Source organism: Leptinotarsa decemlineata, unplaced genomic scaffold (genome assembly GCF_025532065.1).
Source record: "Leptinotarsa decemlineata unplaced genomic scaffold, Ldec_3_MD MMD2_tig00000251_RagTag_RagTag, whole genome shotgun sequence".
In the NCBI taxonomy this organism is placed as follows: Eukaryota; Metazoa; Arthropoda; class Insecta; order Coleoptera; family Chrysomelidae; genus Leptinotarsa; species Leptinotarsa decemlineata.
The window spans coordinates 1,784,241-1,800,747 of record NW_027412547.1 but is presented as its reverse complement, the minus strand read 5'-3'; the positions used below and the strand labels follow the sequence as shown (position 1 = coordinate 1,800,747).

Below are 16,507 nucleotides of genomic sequence, written 5' to 3'. Positions count from 1 at the left end.
GCATTATCAACCAATGACCACTCCCCACACCGTGGGGTAAGTGCTCATTGGGTCCGAGACTCATGTGCCCTGAGCAAGCGTAGTGAGCCAAGAATGACAGCCTTCTGCATCTGTGCAGCTAAGATTCCTGCCTTAGTGCGGCAAGCTGGTATGATTTTACGATTTGAGAGTAGAAAGGACATCATTCCACCAAGGACTCCAATAATCAGAACAACCATCTTGACAGAGTGATCTGGATAGAGTCTGCGGAGTTCGAAGAGAAAATCTCGATATTTTATCCGTTTTTCCTCCTCTTTTCTGACGATATTCGTCTCACCAGGAGCTGAAAACTCCACGACAAATATCATCTTGCTCTGGTGATCGAGAAGGACTACATCAGGCTTATTAGCTTGTATGAGCCTGTATTATTATTATTATTGATTTATAATGTATGCTTAAAAAACCAATATTTTCTGAAGAAAATAGTAGTTTAGTAGTAGAAGAAAATATAGAACCGTGTCGAAAGTTCCCGTCATTTCGACAAAGGTGCATAATGATTTTTTTCTACACCCGTACTCTAACAATACACTTATATGACCATAATCCGTGTCATAATGATATCCATTATGATACACATTTTTCATAACGATACAGATTATTATCAACCAATAGAAACCCATAATTTTTCAATCAAGAATCCTGTTCCTTTGTTTGTCCTAGATTCTAACCTAAGTAAGTAATTGCTTTATTTGTCAAAATCAGTTTTCATATTACCTACCTATATGATCAAAATGTCTGAAAACAGCGATATAAAAAAAATACCATCGACTCCAATATTTTTAAAAGATCAGATTAGTTACAGTTGTTATATTCAATATAAATATAATTAGAATCTTTATAGTTTTCATATATCCATGATAATACCATTAAGTTTGTGTTTTTTAAAAAAAATATGAGTTAATTACTGTAAATGTGTTCAATACAAATATAATTATTATAGTTTTTCATTATTTATCGGGTTTAGAAAAAATAGCGTATGCAACTCTCATGTAATGGTTATTAATACACTCGCATATACCATACAAAACTCGCCTTCGGCTCGTTTCGTATCCCGGTTAATGCTCGTGTCTTAATAACCACCATTACATGATCGTTGCATAATATACTATTGTTTTGTGCCTATAGAGTTATTTATCGTACTTGTCAATTTTGTACTGCGTCAAACGTGGATTGGCCAACTCGAGAACCGTACTGTTTCTCGGATGAGACATTATTTTCATTTGAAAAACTTAAGATCCTTTTCTTCCATTTTTCTTTATTTCGGTTTTCAATTCTACCAAAAATTATCCTTCTCTCAAAGATCTGTTCATGGATAGCAGAATGGTTGCTAATAAATTATGCCTTTTAAGAATTCAGGCCTAATTCCGTCGATTCCAGGAGATTTCTTTGGTTTCAATGTGACTATTGTTTCAAGTATTCATTTCGCATTTATTTCACTTTCACAGAAAAAATGGAATTGGGTCTTGGTCTAGACAGAATATTTACGTTTTTTTGTTTTTATTTTGAAACTCTTAGATGTGTGTAGAAGTCACTCTGATATTACGTAACTACTGTGGAATCTCGCTTATTGGTTTGTTGGTTGAAAATTAGCAGTAGTGACGATAATAATTTACTTATTTGAAGGAACGAAATTAACAGAGTTTCGGAAAACTTGGCTCTAAATTTCTTTTTTCAGCTCTTGAATATTCATTGATGATGCACTTCTTTGATTGACGACTTGTTTATTTTGTGGAAATAAATGTTCACTGAGGATACACTACAAAAACACACTTTTGTCTATTTTCCACGCTATTTCTTTATCGTGACTAGTTTCGGCTATTACACCATTTTCAAAATAGCCGAAACTAGTCACAATAAAGAAATAGCGTGGAAAATAGACAAAAGTGTGTTTTTGTAGTGATCATTGATAATGGGTGAATATTTTTCCCATGAATTCTACAGCTTCATACTTTTAGGGATTAGAGTTAAGATAGAGATGGCATAATTTATATGATTCTGACTATTTGGAACCGGGACTTGCATAACGACAAATCTGTTTGTTCTATATTTCTAGTGTATCTATATCTGTAGAATAGGGGTGGTGAGTGTAAGCTCACAGCACTTAGGCTACATGTGCTCCATTGTACATCCTCCTGAGGAGTTGTCCTCCTAGGTCCATCCTGTCTATTCCAGGAAGGTGAACAAGTAACTAGGAGACATCTCCTTTATATTGGCAGGTGTAGGCCAAGACTCGTCGAACACACACTCTCATTGGCAACCTTGAGGTGACTCACGGTTGCCTCCGCGAAGGTTTTGGAAGGTGCAGCGATATTACTGTCGTTGCGCGGCTTCTTCAACCTTCTTGGGGTTCCCTCCGTGGAGTTGCACAAGTGAGGGAGCTTTCCTGCAGAGGCAGCCGGTTCCTTGCCTTTATTCAAGGCGGAATTCTTGGCGCAAAGTCTCATTTCTGCCACTGACCAGAAGTCCGGCGACCCCGACTGTAAGGCCACATTGACTTCCCGGACAGGGCCTCTAGTCCCCTGGCCGTTCCCCTAAAATCGCCACCTGGGGACGCGCCCGATAGGTAGCCCAACCCACGGGTATTTCTAGTGAAATCACAGGATATAACAGAAATCCTGCCTAAATAATATACGTAATGGATGAAAGAAAACATGAATGAATACATGAAATTTTGTAACCTTGGATTTAGTCGTATACTCGACGAAAACAGAAATGCACAATACAAACCGTGCTCATTTTGGTAAACTGTATAATATAAGATAGCGTTACTGGACAGAAATAGAATTTAGTAGTGTCAAAATAAACCAATTAAACATAACTACTTTCTGGAATTGAATCAGATATCATTTACAGGATTGCTACACAATATACTATATGAAAGAGGTAAAAATTCACTTACTTGGAACACTGTCATCCTTAATGGCGGACATTCGACGTTTCGGAATAAGTCACTTGTCTTATTGCCTCTTCAGCGCCAATATGGATAACATTATAAAATGAAACGCTTGATTCATTCATAAAATTACGACTTCATGTCACAAATGAGTTAGAAAAATTCATTCGGGTCAGCCTTCACTGTAGGTTAATGGACTGACACCTATCAGAAATCAACTACTCCCCTGGCTAATACCACGAAGGGCGTTAGACTATATCCAACATGTGTCAGTGCAGGATTCTTCACTGAAGTTATTCCTGCATAAGCTGTTGACGATACAAGTGTCGCAATAGATGTTCAACTATTGGAACACACTTGCAGGCCGATTTCGAGCTGTTTGGCCACTCGTCAGTGCTAGGTAGTGTCTATCACAAACATTTGTTTGAAATCTGTTTGAAATATGTTTTCCGTTAACCAGCTATCGCACCCCTACGAACGACAACCCTCAGAAGTCGAAACTTGTGCGAGCTCGGCAATGTGGTTTCTATTGTGGGAATAGTAGGTGATGCCTTTTCTAGAAAATCGAATGTGGAGTGGGACGGAAATTGTTCAGTTAGTAGATTTGCTTTTTCTGTTTCTGTTGTTGCAATTGAACCATTCGCTTGTGCTAGTGGTGGAATTGTGGATTTTGTAAAGTTCTGATAAATAGCTTCAGCTATCGATCAGAAGGATCTAGACCCGTTGGGATTGGCAAGCAGTTTATCCCTAATTGTCCCTAATGTGACATTGAGTTTTTCACGATGTCGAGTGTTAAACTTGTGATTTCGGACTAGTGCCTTATTTTTACTAAAGTGATATTATACATTTGTATAAAATTAATATAGCTGCCAGAAATCCACAAGAAAACATTCCTTGTATAGTCGATCTATTGGAAAGCGAATATTTTTCAAATAGATCAGTTTTAAAAATCTCCTTTGAATAATTACTAATCTTTATACCTATAGAAGTCACTAATATAAAGAGCAAAAATAAGGGGACCTAAAATATACCCTGTTGAATAATTTCTAATCTTTATACCTATAGAAGTCACTAATATAGAGAGCAAAAATGAGGGGACCTAAAATATACCCTGGTGGAATCGCTTAATTTTTGGAAAGAGCTGTAAGGACTATATTCTGGAATCTAACAGCTGGAAAGCCACTTAGAAAGGAAGTAGGGTTATTAGAAAAAATTATAAACATTCAAATATAAAAGGGTATGTTTCTTGTAGAGATTATTTATTCAGGATAACTCCTTCCACATTGAACGAAAAAAATAAGATGAATTACATTAGTTCGGACTTTCATTGTCTTATATTACATAAAATAATTTGAAATCCCTGAGAAAACTAAAAAAGAATTAAAAATTAAAGAAGAAGATTATGAACGAATAGCTGAAAATAAGAATTATATTAAGCATAAAAACCTGAAATGAGTTAATAGTGAAAAAAATACAAGTAAAAATGGAACAAACTGAACAAAAATAAAGATACAAAAAGATATAAAAATACAAAGAATAAAATAAAAATAAAAAAATAAAAAATTAAAATAAAAAGTTGACAGATTCCAAGCCAAGTTACTTCACAACGTTTCGATTGTCAGTATCCACAATCGTCTTCGGGTGATGACTGGACTGATTCCTCCGTGAGCTGACTATTTATAGGTCATTTGACTACTTTCACCTACCTCTGCTTTCCTTTTTCCGCTTCACTGGTTTAGTGCGAGATGACCGTTTGGCGAAAGTTGGTCATTTTTCGCTTGATTATGGGTTTCCATATGTTGTGTATCTCTACGCTAGCTTGGCTAAATACATTGTTGGACAACATGTATGCGGCTTCTTTGAATTTTCTTTGAAACCAATGCTCCTCTTTGTGTATGACCTCAGCTTGGGACCACTCGATGTTATGTTTATGGGTCCAAACATGCTCTGCTATTCCTGATTTGCTGGTTTCCCCTCGCTGTGTGTGTTTCTTGTGATCGGCAATGCGAACATTTTCCGCACTCACAGGGTATCCGATAAATGCAATTCTTGGAATCGCAGTTCGCGTTTGGTGGCCTGGTTTTTGTGAGGCTGCTACGGATAGTGTTTCCGGATCTGAAGCGGGTTCTGATGTTGTACTGGGAACCAATTCTTCTTATCCTCTCCGATAATCCTCTGATGTAGGGAAGTGCAAGCACTGGTTGTGTCGGCTTCTCTTCCTTGCGGTGCTCCTGCTGTCTTTCAGCCGAAGTCTGTTCCACCATCGCTCTGGAGTAGCCATTTCGTTGAAGATCATTTTTGATGATATCTAATTCCTTATCGAGACCTTCGTTTGTATCACAAAGCCCGAAAGCACGGTCTAATAGAGTTCTGATGATTCCTCTTTTTGTCGATTGATAGGGGTTGGGTTCGTGTTTCAGATACTGTCCTGTGTGAGTGGGTTTTCGATATATAGATGTTTCCCATTTAGTGTCGGTCCTCTTCACCAATACGTCTAAGAATGGCAATTCGTTGTGGACTTCCTTATCCATTGTGATAGTGATGGAAAGTCTTAGGCTGATGACGTGTTTCAAGAAGGCGTCTAGTTCGGTGTTCCGAACGTTAAAAAAATGATGGTTTTTGTTCAATATTCAATGACATCTTCCATGATACGGAAAAACACCAGTTTTCCTGCAATCATGGAAAACACACTCGGTCCAATTTCCACGAGTGAAATTTTCACAACGCAGTACCTGAAGTATCGAAAAGTGTTATTGTATACAGCTTGAGAGTTCATTAAATCGGTTTTCAAACTCGGGCGAGCTCACCTAACTACGATATAATGAGACCACTTTACGTCATTTTCCTAATTACATCAAATAGAAGAGAAAGAAGGAGTATCAAAGGCTGAAGGAATTCAGCAGGGGAGCCGGAGGAAGTTCCGGCATATTTTCCCCGTGTAGGGCTCCGGGCACTATTAGGGCAACATTATTATGAATAAACAGGGGTGATGGCAAATTTGAATATGATTCTCGAATGCGTAGAAGAGACGCCTTTAGGGGATGTTTCTCGTGATATGCCCCAAAACTCGCCCTTTCCTGTTTTGTGAGGATTTTTTAACGCGGAAGAGCAGTGTCAGTGAACCCGTGAATTCTCAATTTGATGGCTTCGTTCCCTCTGAATTGCATGTGTGTGTATGTGGGCAATAACTGGACCAAAATTAGCATTCAAAACCGTTACTTTCCTACGAAGTTCTCCGCTTTCTTTATATTCATTAAGAAGCAAAAAGTTTTTCAGAAACTGACACTGACATGTCCTACTTATGATGCACTGTTGGAACCTTTGGTGTAGTAATGAATATTACTGGAGTTTTTTCCCCAACACTAAATCGTTATTTTTAACACCTCGACACGTGTTCCGATCACCAAGTGATCATCTTCAAAGAGGAAGATTAAAACTAAGAACTAGTGCGAGCTAAACCTATTTATGCTATAAAGGTAACCCATACAGGTAAACCATCCAGGCGTACCAACCATACAGGCGTACCAACCTAAATTAATTTCACAATTTTGCCTTATCTATTATTTTACAATATATGTTTATATAAAACAGTTTTCAGCTATATAAAAATTAATTTCACAATATTGCCTATCCAAATTTATTTTTGCAATGTATCCTTATGTAGTAATCAGTAAACCCAACAACATTAATTTATTTTATTTTAACAAGCTATATAGTATGCTCTTTGGTATAGGTCCCTCATCGTTATTCATAATACTATTGTGTTTACTTATTTCTACACTCTCATAGGCATCTAGTTGCCTGTAGTTGTTAACTTGTCTAACTAATCTTAATGAACTGTAGTCTATGGAATGGTTTTGTTGCAAAATATGATGGGCGACTGCTGATTTTTCAGGTCTTCCATATTTTAAGTGTGCTATGTGTTCCTTATATCTTACTTTAATAGGTCTTTTTGTCTGTCCATAATATTTTGCATCGCAGTCCTTACATTCAATTTCGTAAATTCCAGACTTTTCCGAATTCTCGATTTTGTCTTTTGGACTTCCCAAAAGGCTCTGTAGTGTATGACTTGTTTTAAAAACCACCTTCATACCTAGTTCCTTGAAAATCTTTCCAAAGTTCCTCGTATATTGGTGGTATGGAACTGAGATGTATTTATCTTGGTTTCTGTCCTTTCTGAAAGTCGAGATTTCGTTCATTCTTAACCTAAACTTCTTTTTCCTTTTATGTCATCTACAATACCCCTCGAGAAACCGTTAGTGGCTGCTATTTCCTGTATTATACGTCTTTCTTTTGTGAACCTATCGTGTGTTAGAGGGAAAGTCAAAAGACGATGCACTAAAAAATTCAACCCAGCACGTTTGTGCTGTCCACAGTGATGTGAACTGTCAGGAATATACCTGTACGTGCTCGTTTATTTTCTAAATATATCGTATTCTAACCCTCCATATTGGCTCCTCATTACCAAAACGTCAAGAAATGGTAGTTGTCCCTTATTTTCTAACTCATACGTGAATTTTATTGATGGACATCTATTATTTAAAATGGAAACAAAGTCGTCAATATTCGATTTTTTGGTATCGAATATTGCGAAAATATCATCCACATATCTTAGCCAAATCCTAGGAAAATACTTCGACTTTTCTTTGGTTTCCATTTCGAATCTGCTCATGAACAGGTCTGCCAGGTAGGGGGACAAGGGGTTTCCAATGGCCGTTCCTTCCTGTTGGCTAAGGTATGTGTACCTTAGGATTTGGCTAAGATATGTGGATGATATTTTCGCAATATTCGATACCAAAAAATCGAATATTGACGACTTTGTTTCCATTTTAAATAATAGATGTCCATCAATAAAATTCACGTATGAGTTAGAAAATAAGGGACAACTACCATTTCTTGACGTTTTGGTAATGAGGAGCTAATATGGAGGATTAGAATACGATATATTTAGAAAGAAACAAGCACGTACAGGTTTATTCCTGACAGTTCACATCACTGTGGACAGCAGAATTCGAAAAAAGTGTGGGTGGTAGAAAAACTGACCTCATTTCCATAATCATTAATAATAAATCAGATTTCCTGTAGAAACTATTTAAACAGAATACATTTTCACCTGAAATGATTTATTTTATAAATATATACTATCCCTCCGATTATCAACTATACCAACCGCCACTGTTTTATGGTCCAATTTACTTTCCGTAAACAAACAAAATTATGCTGCCTTCAATGTAAGGATGGAAAAGGCCTCTCTATGAATTTAGTCCAGTCGTTATAGTAAGTTCACCTCGGAATTCAAGATACCCAGCTGTAAGTCTGTAAATACTTGTATATTGACACCCTAAAAGTTGTCTCAAAACCTACATGTGGTAGGGTGTAAGCAACTATTAAATTTCAAGGTCAAAGGTCACAAAAATCGGTTTTTTGCACTTTTTTTGGAAATATCTCATTTCCTATGGGTTTTTTGCTATTTGTATTTATTATCAATATTTTAGAATACAAAATTCTCTACAAATTTTGTTTGAAAAAATTTTCTATACGGTGAACCGTTTTCGAGATAGAGGGCGGAGAGCACGCGGTCACAGCATCACTTCAGGTCAACCGGTGCCTCCGGTCGAAAACGCGCCATATATAGTTGATGAACTATCGATAAATCAATGATTATAAATATTTGTCAATTTTTATTAACTATTATATTATATTTTATCATTTTTTTCCTAACTTATCCACTTTTTATTCAGTATTAATTTATTTAACAACACTTACCTGCCCATGTAATTGCAGAATTGTTAATGAAAATATAGGAATTATGTTTGAATTTTAACCTAATTAATATTTATAACTTCTTACATGATGAAAAACAAAACAAATAAATAATGAATTAATCTTTTTATTAAAAAATATCATTGAATACATTTATTTTTATTGAAAGTAAAGAAATGGAATAAAGGGTACAAAAACTACAATTTATAATTTTAATCATCTTCTTCCTCTTCATCGTCGTATTCTGGCTGCTGGTAATTTTCAAACTGGTCTTCATTATCGTCTTCAACGACATTTGTCTCAAGTTCTTTCATGATTTCGGGGTCAAAGGTTCCATCTTCGTTAATGTCGCTCTGATATGGTAGAGCATTGAGACAAGCTTGCCCATTACATTGGCCACAAGCTAAAGAGCATTGCAAGCCCGCTTTCCTGCATCCGCATCGCGAACCACAACCACTCTTGCAGTTGCAGAAAATTGTATTTAGCAAATCTTCTGGAGCAGGTGGTAAAATTGTCATGATAGGCTCCAGAAAATCGTTTCGCATTGCCCAACCCATACCTGGGGTTCCAAATCATGTCCTAACCAAGTTTGAACTTGATTATATACACGGTTGAAATGTTGATGAGCAGCTGCACTTGTTGGTGGAATATTTGAAAGCTGCACAGGTTTATTAAGTTTTGTAGACTTGACGTAATGGATATAACGAAGATGATCGAGACTTTTCACAGATTTCGGAGCATTATAGACTGCCAATAAGGTTTGAGTTCCTCTCTCTAATAATCTCTGGGCCGAACAATTTTCTTCCTCAAATGCTGTAGCTAGTTCATCCAAATTTGTCAGATTCTCAAAAACTTTTAAAAATTATTTTTTTCCCTTTTTAAAAAGCGCAAAAGTTGTATCACAGACACTTAATGCGTGCAGAAATAAAATATGTTTTTTAGAATGAGGATAATTTTTTTTTTAGTCGAGTATATCTCCGTTTTTACATTACCTTTCCCAACTTTTTTAAAGAAAATTTCTTGTTCGTAAGACAGTGTACGCCCAATTAAAATGACGAGTAAATCAATATCTTGTCCTATTATAACTGCAGTTTTTTTAGACTTTGATTCTTCAATTGCAGTTTCAACAATAAGAACATCCGCATCATCTCTGGCTTGTTTAGTAGTAATATTTGCAGCTTGTAATTTTTCAATTAACATATTAATGAACTTATCTTTGTTATTTCGATTTGATAAGAATTTTTCTTGAGTAACTGGTACAACCATTGTTTCATCGAAACAAACTTCATACGTTTTTGAAAGTGCAGCAGGTCTTCTCTGCTGCTCCATAGCTTTTACGTTCTTACTGTAGTCTGAATATCCGTCAAATACAACAATTATTTTGGAACTGTAATGCCTTTGTAAATAATTCATGTATTTATCAAAAATGATAGAAAAAGTATCTTCTCTGCTCCATACAACGGTTATCAGTATTATTGAATAGATATAGATTTAATGCATGATGAAAATGATAAAATATAATATAATAGTTGATAAAAATTGACAAATATTTATAATCATTGATTTATCGATAGTTCATCAACTATATATGGCGCGTTTTCGACCGGAGGCACCGGTTGACCTGAAGTGATGCTGTGACCGCGCGCTCTCCGCCCTCTATCTCGAAAACGGTTCACCGTATAAAACATTTTTTTAAACAAAATTTGTAGAGAATTTTGTATTCTACAATATTGATAATAAATACAAATAGCAAAAAACCTATAGGAAATGAGATATTTCCAAAAAAAGCGCAAAAAAACCGATTTTTGTGACCTGTGACCTTGAAATTTAATAGTTGCTTACACCCTACCACATGTAGGTTTTGAGACAACTTTAAGGGTGTCAATATACAAGTATTTACAGACTTACAGCTGGGTATCTCGAATTCCGAGATTCTTACCTAATTTAAGCTTAAATGACTGGATTAATTTTGTTGCTCTGAGTAATAACCCAACACCAAATCGTTATGTTAACACTTCCACACGTGTTCCGATCTCCAAGTGATCACCTTCAAGAGGAAGATCAAAAGTTTTTGATTTTTGTTTTGAATTGATTTGAGTTTTGATCTTCTTCTTGAAGATGATCACTTGGTGATCGAAACACGTGTCGAGGTGTTGAAAATAACGAACACCAAAGGTTCCAAACAGTGCATCACAAATTAAATAAAAGTGACTATTGTTTCATATGTGGTGATGGTTTTAACTGTTGGTGTGGTGGTGATAGTTTTGGTTTTTGTTTGGTACATTTTCAGTTTTTTTTTTGTAAATACTGCTGAATAGTTTTTAACTACTTGAATACCAATCAACAGCTAACAGCTCAAAGTATTTCGTACTCAAAAACCAAGTACCAATTACCAAGTACCTGAATATGTACAGAATGAATGTTTCATAAGTTGCTGCCAACAAAAAATTGATCAATATAAGTCTACCACTTATTTGCAAAACTCCCTAACTCGTAAAATATATTGGTGAGGATGATGAGTTGACTCTTCTGTTACAGGTCTAGTCAAGCTTGGCATTCACTGTGTAACAGGAAAGAAGGTAGCTATCAAAATTATAAATAGGGAAAAGCTGAGCGACAGCGTCTTAATGAAGGTGAGATAATCTAAGATTATCTGCCGAATTTTGAATTATTTCATCTCGTTCTTCTAGGTGGAGAGAGAAATTGCCATCATGAAGCTGATAGACCATCCTCACGTGCTGGGTCTGACTGATGTCTATGAAAACAAAAAATACCTGTAAGTATCCTAGAATAACAATTTCTCGATATATGGAATGGAGAGAAAAAAATGCTCCAAATTTCCGATTAAATATATTACTGTTTTCAACCTAGTCAACCAAAAATTTCTGCAACATCACTTGCTCTGATAGTTGTTCAATTTTTGGCACGCATATCAATGAGATATTGGTAATAAGTATGATACCCGTTTGATAATAACGAGTAGATTCCTGTTGAATTGATTCAGTTGTTTTCTACTGGAAGGATATGTTATTTGACATAGAAATGTTTACCATCTTCACATTGAAAGAAATATTTCCAAGCTAGTATACGGAACATGTTTCCTGTTATTCAACTTTTGATGAATTTTTGTGGAACATTTTGGTTATACAGTGTCATCCCCAAAGTATTCACCATTTGGGAAACTTCTTTATTAAGGGTTTTTCGACAAAAAGTTATTCTTGATAAAAGTTTGTGCATCTCCTAAAACTGAATAGGCATCAACAAAATACACTAAAACACACGTAATATACGAGGGGCCTTCAAATATTTGATTTTGAGACAGGAGTAAAGTACTCTTATTTTGAAAAATTTCGGGAAATGTTATTTAGAAAAGTTGTTCATCATTAAAAAATACATTTAGATTTGAAGTCACTGCCATCTAAGTGGAGTTTTATTTTTTTACCTATTTTTTTTTAAATGGGGACCACGAAAAGAAAAATTTGCTATAACGATAAATAGACAGTATCCTGTATACGACGTTTTATTTCAAAAGCCTGTAATATTACAAATTACAACTATGGTGTTAACCACGGTCAATTTTTTCATTTTCATCGAAAATTGGGGACAATTTCTGGACCATTTCTGGATAAATGAGTACGTGAACAAACGAAGTTGTCGGATTTGGGAAGATACCAATCTATAGATCCAAGAGCGTCCAATGAATCCCGAAAAAATTACTGTTTGGTGTGGATTTTGTGCTTGCGGCGTTATCGGTCCATATTTCTTTGAGAACGACGTTGGCCAGATCACCACTGTCAACGGCGACCACTATAGGTCGATATTACCTTTTGGCCTGAAGTGGGTGATCTGGAAACCAACAACATATTGTTTCTAATAGACGGCATCACGTGCCATACCAGGGAACCCGTGGCGGACATTTGAATGATGTTATATTTCACACATAACGGCATTAACAGGTCTTTCAAATGGATTAAAAATGTATATATCACACACACTTCGTTTCATTCAAATTTGAAGGAATGCTCAATGAAAGACCCTGTAGGGGAGAAGAAGGTAATTGTAGGCATCTAAGCAATATTGGTCATAAATCAAATTTTTTTATCGGTAAAAACTGTAGATTTGCAATAGTCGTTTATTCATATAAATACAGCAGTGAAATACTCAACTGTAAACTTATTAAAAAACGTTTGGTGTTGTAGAACATGCATTGTTGCATTTTATAAATACATCTTTGATCACTGGCAGATTCCCGAAGGAGCTCAAGACCAGTGTCCTTGTGCCAATTCAGAAAGTTCTTAACACAAATAAATCCTGGGAATTTACACTAATTAACACTTTGCCTTGTATTGAAAAAATATCAGAGCTCGCAGTTTAAAATCAACTCATTGAATATTTAGAAAATAATGATATTTTTCTGAAATATCACTCAGGTTTCAGAAAACATCATTCATGTGAGTCTGCATTACATGTCACAATATCAAAATGGAAAGAATCAATAGATAAGGGACATTATGTCATAGCCGTATTTTTAGATCTTAAAAGAGCTTTTGAGACAATTGATCGCCACATATTACTAAATAAACTGCAAAGTATTGGTATCAAGGAAACTGTTTTGTTATGGCAAACAGGTAACCAAAATAAAGGATTTAGTGTCATCATCTCGCGATGTCATTTTTGGGATACCTCAGGGGAGTGTTTTGGGACCTATATTATTTTTAATCTACTTAAATGAGTTCGCGTCAGATGGAAATCGTTAGATTATTGAATGAGAGCTTTTTTTTGGTGCACTCAACACCTCCTTAGAAAATCTGACGCCCTCGATTAATTTTTTTTCTATTCACTTTTAACCCTTACGTAGAACCACCCGCATCATGCAAACGATCAGATTAACATACAAACATTATTAAAAATACGTAGGACATTGATGCTATCAATATCTGACGCGCTCGAGTATATGCAACAGTTTTTTTTACATATTTAATAATCTATAGCAGCTTACCCCACCGATGAAAAGGTGTATATTATATAACATTTTTTTCTTCTTATCATCTAAGCTTTGCAACATGTCTCAGAGACGCTCGAGTAAATCCCCATTTTGCATCGTGGGCTCCCCTGCTATAATGAATGTATTCCATTTGGCTTTTATACACTGTATGTGCTATTAATACGAAGTTAATCAGGTGTTTCTTCAAATTTTTATAAATGCCTGATAAATTTACTCCAGAAAACTGACTCTACTAATCGTCCTTTTGTGTTACAGTTATTTAGTTCTAGAACATGTATCCGGTGGCGAACTTTTTGATTACCTAGTCAAAAAGGGAAGGTTAACACCAAAAGAAGCTAGGCGATTCTTTAGACAAATTATTTCCGCCTTGGATTTTTGCCATAGCCATTCTATATGGTATTTATGAAACTGTGTTACTGTGTTTTACCAATGAATTAATTACTATTTTTTTTCAGTCATAGGGATTTAAAACCTGAGAACCTTCTCCTGGACGAGAAAAACAACATCAAAATAGCTGATTTTGGCATGGCTTCTCTGCAGCCTATGGGATCTATGTTAGAAACCAGCTGTGGGTCCCCGCACTACGCTTGTCCAGAAGTCATAAGGGTGAGAATAACTGAAAATTCCAAAACACCCTTGAACTAAATCATCACGTTTTGATTTTACTTTTAGGGTGAAAAATATGATGGTAGGAGAGCTGACGTGTGGTCCTGTGGTGTAATTTTGTACGCTCTTCTAGTGGGTGCCTTGCCTTTTGATGACGACAATCTGAGGCAATTGCTCGAGAAGGTGAAAAGAGGAGTTTTTCATATTCCCCATTTTGTTCCTCCAAACTGCCAGAGCTTGCTCAGGGGTATGATCGAAGTGAATCCGGAAAAAAGATTATCCGTAAGTCGAAAGTACATCTCATGTGTGCTGGGTGCTGAAGTAATTCCAATTTTTCCAATAATTCCAACAGTTTGGTTAAAAAATGGAGAGTAATTTTCATTATCACGAATCCTACATTACTATTTGACATGATAATAACACCTCTCACTTCAACCTCTTAGGTGGTGTCAGCCCCTTCAAAAATGTTTGTGTAATACCTTTTTACTGTCAATAAAATCATCTACCTACAGTTCAAGTAAACGATATAGTGCAACCTACCTTCCAACAGCTCCCCTTATTAATATAGTTAGGGAGCTAACTAATTTCGTTATTCAATAATCATATTATAAAAATTATACTTACAGTAAAAATGAGCGAAAAACAATAAATTGAACATATAAATTGACGGAAAAGTTATACATGTATAGGATTTTTTGTGGGTTTGACAAATGTCATACCTTCACATAAATGTCATTTTTCAATGGGTATGAAAAGTGTTATTGATTGATACAATTTTCATTATTATTATGTTTTTGATGTAGTTCCAGTAAGTTACTGTATATACTGCTGAGATTATCAATGTCAGTTTTCTTATTCATACAGCCAGAAGACTTATTAATTTCAGTCATTTCAAGAAAAGGCGTTTGGAAATATTTTTTTCTGTATGTAAAACTTTGATATTCGAAACTTTATGTCTGGCAGACCCGACCTACAAGAATTTCTGTCCTCCTACGAGGGCAATTTGCTTACCTGCAGACCTGCAAAATAGTCATACCCTTTGGTCAGTACGACATTATATTATATCCGGTCCGTTGAAGGTCGTTATATCCGGATTCTACTGTACATGAGTATAATTTCAGTTCCAATCCAGATGACGTAAAAATATAAAATATAAGGATTTCCATTAATTCATATAATATAATTTACATAATAATTTAGATACTAGATACGCTTTCTCATTACTTTTCGGATGTTTGTATTGACAAACAGCCTCAGATGGAAATAGTTAGTGAAAGTAATTGAGTGAGTATAATTACTGGATAACGTGATATGTCGTTATCAGTATTTTCAATCATTTTTTAATGATGTTCTATTTAGAGATATACAGTTATTGATCTTAAACTGGAGTGACCAGTAATTCGATTAGATGAAACACGCCACTTTTTTGGAAATATAGAAACACCGCAGTTCCTAATGAATGCTCAATCAATTGAACTGATACGAAATTAAATCAGATTTATTATTTTGGCGATCACCCTTTTGATTTTTCCTGTTGTTTTTTCATGTCAGTGAGCCTTCACATTCATTCCAGTTGTTTTTAAAATGTACCATATAAAAGCCTCTTTCAAGAAAATGCTGTTTTCATTAAATATCAGTTAATAGTGAGTGACTTGAGAATACATCCATTGTGATACATTTTTTGATTCTCACAAGGCAGCTATCAATAGCAAAATAATCTCTGAAAATTTTGATTCATGAACCTTTGAAAAATATCAGGCGCATTCATGAAACCAAACGACACACCAGTGACATATAATATTTTCCATTTTTTCCCACGTTTAAACCGCCCGTTTTTAGTTGGCAGACATCAACAAACATCCATGGGTGACAGCGGGGGGTAAAGGAGAACTGGAACTCGAGTTACCCATGATGGAGGTCGTCCAGACCCACGTGTTGCCGTCCGTTGAAGCAGTGGATCCAGACGTTCTTCAAGCTATTTGTAGCTTAGGTTGTTTCAAAGAGAAGGAGAAGTTGATACAGCATCTACTTAGTCCTAGGTAAAGTACTGGATAAACAATAAAAACATCTCTAAGAGATCTATTCACCACATCAAACCATCTTAATTATGAACATTCAAAATTTACAAAGGGATACATTTCTGTGCATGGTCACAAAACTCCATATTTCGTAGTTGATATTCACTGGAAATACTATCTTTT

The 16,507-nt window shown here is 35.5% G+C and overlaps 1 protein-coding gene across 1 annotated transcript in view; it reads left to right on the top strand.

Annotated features, from left to right (window-relative positions):
• The window catches only part of sff (BRSK family serine/threonine-protein kinase sugar-free frosting), a 32,526-nt gene that overhangs the window by 2,849 nt on the left and 13,170 nt on the right, over positions 1–16,507 (top strand). Inside the window, exons 2-7 of the mRNA XM_074173482.1 lie at positions 11,234–11,328; positions 11,386–11,471; positions 13,956–14,096; positions 14,156–14,306; positions 14,373–14,588; positions 16,146–16,345. Of these exons, the coding sequence (XP_074029583.1) occupies positions 11,234–11,328; positions 11,386–11,471; positions 13,956–14,096; positions 14,156–14,306; positions 14,373–14,588; positions 16,146–16,345 (889 nt within the window). The remainder of the gene's footprint in view (positions 1–11,233; positions 11,329–11,385; positions 11,472–13,955; positions 14,097–14,155; positions 14,307–14,372; positions 14,589–16,145; positions 16,346–16,507) is intronic.